Source organism: Phyllostomus discolor, chromosome 8 (assembly GCF_004126475.2).
Source record: "Phyllostomus discolor isolate MPI-MPIP mPhyDis1 chromosome 8, mPhyDis1.pri.v3, whole genome shotgun sequence".
Classification (NCBI taxonomy): domain Eukaryota; kingdom Metazoa; phylum Chordata; class Mammalia; order Chiroptera; family Phyllostomidae; genus Phyllostomus; species Phyllostomus discolor.
This window is the reverse complement of record NC_040910.2, coordinates 72,089,975-72,095,390: the sequence shown is the minus strand read 5'-3', so window position 1 is coordinate 72,095,390 and position 5,416 is coordinate 72,089,975. Positions and strand designations below refer to the sequence as shown.

The 5,416-nt window shown below is 44.0% G+C and overlaps 1 protein-coding gene across 1 annotated transcript; it reads right to left on the bottom strand.

Annotated features, from left to right (window-relative positions):
* Positions 1 to 2,021, bottom strand: PSMB6 (proteasome 20S subunit beta 6). Its single transcript, XM_028534253.2, has 6 exons — positions 1,876 to 2,021; positions 1,391 to 1,458; positions 920 to 1,051; positions 675 to 804; positions 339 to 483; positions 1 to 217 (listed from the first exon to the last, which is right to left on the bottom strand). The coding sequence occupies exons 1-6, from the start codon at positions 1,975 to 1,977 to the stop codon at positions 75 to 77; spliced, it is 720 nt and encodes a 239-aa protein (XP_028390054.1). The 5' UTR covers positions 1,978 to 2,021; the 3' UTR covers positions 1 to 74.
* Positions 2,022 to 5,416: the final 3,395 nt, after the last annotated feature.

Genomic DNA, 5,416 nt, shown 5'->3' with positions numbered 1-5,416 from the left:
TCTCTTTCACAAACTATTTATTGAATTTTGCATCGGTATGGGATGTTTCTTATTGTATCTCAAAATCCCAGGATTCAGGGAGGTGGTAAAGTGGCAATGGTGAATTTGGGAATCTGGTCTCCCAAAAGTACTTGCCGCTCTACCCCTGATTCTTCTATGGATGCCAGGCGGATCACCCCTCCACTGGAGCCGTCCCTCTCCATGGCCAAAGAGAGAGCTGTGGAAAAAAGACAGTTGTGGGTCAGAGTCAGATGCTGGGATCACTATAAGGAATGAGGAAAGTTGGCATGCTTTGGGTGTGGGAGTTGAAGCTCAGGCCCAGAAACCCAAGTTCTCACCATTAGCAGTGAATTGCAGACACTCCTCCTTGGCCATGCCTTCCCGGTAGGTAGCATCAACATAGCCATAAATATAGGAACTCCCGGAGCCTCCAATGGCAAAGGACTGTCTTACCATCATACCCCCCATGGGCACTGAGTACACCTGCCAGATGGAAGGAGGACACTGAGTCATCAGTTGTACCCTCCCCACAACACATATACATTCACCTCTCCATTGTGGGACTAATCTGGGAAAAGTTAACAGTGACATGGAGGCTGGACAAAGAAAACAGCTGGAGTGGGGAGAGAATCGAAGGCATGGTTTCAGTGCTCTGGTGGTGGGGAATATCTGACCTGCCCTCCTTCTTGGGGGTCCCAGCCCGCAATGATGATTCCTGCCATCAGGTCTTCCCGGTATCGGTAACACATCTCCTTGAAGAGGCTGGCTGCCGTGTGTACGAGTGGAGGCTCATTCAGCTCAATACTAGACGATGAGGGGAATTATAGAGAAGGCAGTGTCAGGATCTGGGTGTCAGATCATTTGGCTCCTCAGGTCCCAGCTTCCTTCACATACTCATTTCTCCCCAGCCCACAAGCACCTGTGGAAACCAAGCTGATAGGTAACAGCATCAGCTACAGCCTGGGTATCAGCTGCGGAGCCTGAGCGGCAGCAGAAAATACGATCATGAATAGGGGTCAGCTTGTCAGTCACTCGGTTGGCGATGTAGGACCTGGCAGAACAGTAAGAATGGCAGAATAGTGAGGGAAAGGATCCTATTTGTCTCCCACCTCCACCCCATTACTATCCTCTCTCTCAGGGCTCAGGAATAGGAATTCCTCTATTTGCTATTAGTTCTCATCCAAACTGAAACAGGCTGGAGAACCGAGTTTCACAAAAATTTCACCTAAGGGTGAGGGGAACAGAGAAGTCGTAGAGTCTGGCACAAATCTTTATCTCCAGGGAGGGAAGAAACCTCCCTGCCACAGCTGTCTGTTGAGAGTAGCGATGGGCTTGGCAGGCAAAGAAGAGAATTACAGGAAAACCTTTCACATGTGTGTCCTGAGCTCACCCGGTGGTTGTTCTGGAATCGGCCCCCAGAACCACGCCCCCATCAAATTGCACGGCCATGATAGTGGTCTGGGAAAAAGGAGAAAGGGGTGAGTCTCGGCCTGTGCACATTCTCCAACATACACAAATCTCAATGATTCCTCTATCCAGTCCTAGAGTACTATAGTCATGCACCACTGATCCATTGTCAAATCTCCGAGGAGCCTCAAAACCCCGCAAAATACCAGAATTTCAATCCTTAGATCCCCGAGTCCATTCCAGCCGTAAGCTATCTCACAAGATTCCAAAATTCCACGCTTCCGCCTACCTTCCACATCCAATCACGAAATTACCACGAGGCAAACTCTTGGTACCTCTCCCTTGCCTCCAGCATAGCACAGACCACCTTCCGCCCGTCCCCGCCCCAGTTCTCCCAACGCACTCAGGCCTATCCTTCCATCTCATTAAGACTTGTGCACATCTCCTGAACCCGGAGTCCTTCCTCACCCCTGTGGAGACTTCTCGGTTTTCCCAATCGGGGGTTAGGGCCTCGGGCCCCCACGCTGGGGCTGGGCCCACCCCTCTAGCAGCTACTAAGGTGGCCGCCATCTTCCTCCTCCGGTACTGCCACAAAGCAACTGTCGTAAAGCGCTCTGTCACTCCCTTTAGTAGCGCTCGGAGGCCTTCAGGCTGAGAAGCCAGGCCACGGTTGTAAAAGAAGTTCCTTTTGCGACAGTGAGCGCTTGATGGCAGCATGGCAGGCAAATAAGCAAACAACAATACCCCCAAATAGTCTGCAAGGATTGTTTCCTATTGGACTGTGCAGCACTGCTGTATTTGGTGCGAGTTGCAGTTCAAAAAGTCTTCAAGACGGGCTTGAACCTCTGACTTATGGTGTGCATACTGTTTTCATTTCTCTGAGGTGTATACCTAGGAGTATATACAGTCCCAGGAATGGAATTGGTGTGTCATATAGTAACTGTTTAACATTTGAGGAACCGGCAACTGTTTTCCACAGCAGCTGTCACATTTTACATCTCCACCAGTCATGCATGAGGGTTCCAACTTCTCTGTATCCTCACTAATTGTTGTGTATTTTTCTTTATTAAAGATGTTATTTATTTATTTTTAGAGATGGGGGAGAAAGAGAGAAACATCTATCGGTTGCCACTCCCAACTGGGGACCTGCCCTGACCAGGAATCCAACTGGTAACATTTCGGTTTGCAGGAGGATGCCCAACTGAACCACATCAGTCGGCATTATTATGTATTTTTACTTTAGCAGTTCTGGAGGATGTGAATTAGTATGCTGTCGATTTGTTTGTTTTTGCATTTGCCTAGTGATTAGTGTTGTTGATCCTAGTTTCATATGCGAATTGTTCTTTTGCATATCTTGTATCTTTTCCTTGGAGAAATGTCTATGGAAGTCCTTTGCCCATTTTAAAATTCGAGTATCTCACCCTCGCAGGTGTGGCTCAGTGGACTGAGTGCTGGCCTTCAAATCAAAAGGTTGCTGGTTTGATTCCCAGTCAGGGCATATGCCTGGGTTGTGGGCCCAGTCCCCAGTTGGGGACATGCTGGAGGCATTGGATGTATCTCTCACACATTGATGTTTCTCTCCCTTCCTTTCCCTCTCTTTCAAAAGTAAATAAGTAAAATTTTTTAAAAATTGGGTTATCGTCTGTTGAATTTGTAGGAGTTCTTTTTTATATTGAACTTTTTATTTATTGACTTTTTTTAGAGAGAGAGAAGGGAGAGAGAGAAATCGATTTATCGTTTCACTTGTTTAGGCGTTCATTAGTTGATTCTTTAAAAATTATTTTATTTATTTACTTTTAGAGTGGGGAATGGAGGGAGAAAGAGAGGGAGGGAAACATCAATGTGTGGTTGCCTCTCACACACCCTGACCCCCCCCAGCCCCCCTGCACTGGGGACCCTGCAACCCAGGTATGTGCCCTGACTGGGAATCAAACTGACGATCCTTTGGTTCACAGGCCAGCACTGAATCCACTGAGCCACATAAGCCAGGGCTCTTTAAAAAATTTTTAATATAAGCATTTCCATTTAAAATTTTTCTTCTGAACACTGCTTAGTCTGCAACCCTGTTTTAATACATGTTGTTTTCATTTTCACTAATCTCAAAATATTTTCCCTGAATTTTCCTTTAACACATTGTTTAAGAGTGTGTTATTTAATGTCCACATACTTGTGAATTTCCAAAATCCCTTTTGTTATTGATTTCTAATTTTGTTTTTTTTTTTTTAGTTGGAGAATATTTTTGTGACTTCAGTCTTTTTAAATTTATTGGGACTTCATTGTGGCCTAATATATGGTCTGTCCTGGAGAATGTCACAGGGGCAGTTAAGAAGAATGTGTATTTTGCTGTTATTTTGTGGAGTGGTTCTCCTATGAATCTGCCATACTCTTCCTACATACTCCAGCTGGAGCTGATTTTTTGAACTGAGCCTATAATCCACACAATACTCTGCTTAAAATTAATGCTTGAGATATAATCCCATCTCTGTAAAATAGTTTATAAGGCCCTTTATGAACTTGCTCCTGTCCATTGTGACCAGAATCAAGCCTCCTTTTTACTTTTTAAATTTTTATTGTAGTAAATTACAAATAACATAGTATAAAATTTGGCATTTAACCGGTTTTGGTGTACAATCTAGTAACACCAGGTACATTTACAGTGTTGTGCAACCCTCTTCTTTTCTTTTTGATTCTCTTGGCTCCAGCCATCTGAACTGTTTTTAGTGTTCATACATTCATTAGACAAGAAACTACTAAATGCCTACTAGATACCAAGCACTGTTTGAAGCATTGGAGGTACATCAGGAAACAAAACAGAAACTTCTAGCCCCATGGAACTTACATATATTGGGTGAGACAACAAAACAAATGATTACAATAGTTAGTGAACTGTATAAAAAGTAAAATAGAGCAAGGAAGGGAGATAGGGAATGTGTGTATATGTCTGTGTGTGTTGAAATTTTAGAAAGAATAATCAGGAAAGGTGTCACTGAGGAGACATTTGAATAAAGACCAGAAGCTAATAAGGAGGGAAGTCATTTGTTTATTTGGGTGAGGGAGCATTATGGACAGAGGGGAGAGCAGGTGCAAAAGTTCTGAGGCAGAATCAAAGCTGACATGTTTAATGAACATTGAGGAAGTCAATTTGGTTAGTGCAGAGTCAGACAGGTAGGACCCTTATGAAGCTATTCATCAATCTCAACTGAAAACATGATCCAGAAAATTTCCTGCTTAAATAAAAATGTTTTTCATCTGAGTACAATAGGAAGCCATTGGAAGGTTTTGAGCAAGGAAATGACATAATGTGAACTACATTTTAAAGAATAATTTTGGCTGTTCTATTAAGCATACACTGTAGGGAGGCAAAATATGGGACTGAGAAACAATTAGGAAGCTGTTGCAATTATCTAGATGATAAAGTTGGCTTGACAAGTGTGGTAGCAATGCAGATAGTGGGAAATGGTCAGATTCTGATGGATTGGATGTGGGTGTGATGAAAGAGAAACAAAAAGTCAAGATGACTACAAGGTTTTGGCGTGAGGACCTGGAAGAATGGAATTGTCATTTACTCAGCAAAGACAAAGGGAGGATTTTGGGAGGCAGGGGTATTAGAAGTTTTGGGCATGTTAAGTTTGCTATGTCTAGCTAAAATCCAAGGGGAGATGTCAAATGAGAAGGTGTATAGATAAGATTCTGGAGTCCAGGGGAACGTGGTTGGAGTTATAATTTGGGAGTTACCAGTGTATGAAATGACAAAGCTCTTTCATGTTCCCTACCGTTGTGGAGGCGGCCCAAAAGTAATTTAATGAAGATACATTATTGAGCTGAGCTGAGGCTCGGGTGGTTGACAGAAGAGGGTGCCATTTATTCAGAGAGACAAAGAACACAAGGAGAGATGCAGTTTTTGGAGGGGGTGATTGGATCTCAGTTGTATGTGTTGCACTTGCGGTGTCTGTGGAGGTGTCCGGGATACGTGTGGCTTTATGGGGTTGGAGCTTAGGAGACAGGCCTG

What these genes read in the sequence shown, in the direction of transcription:
- PSMB6 (XM_028534253.2), bottom strand. Translation starts at nt 1,977, where the DNA reads ATGGCGGCCACCTTAGTAGCTGCTAGAGGGGTGGGCCCAGCCCCAGCG. An exon ending in ACCCCCAAGAAGGAGGGCAG is followed by an intron (nt 484 to 674) that starts GTCAGATATTCC and finishes TCCATCTGGCAG; the next exon opens with GTGTACTCAGTGCCCATGGG. An exon ending in TCTGCAATTCACTGCTAATG is followed by an intron (nt 218 to 338) that starts GTGAGAACTTGG and finishes TTTTTTCCACAG; the next exon opens with CTCTCTCTTTGGCCATGGAG.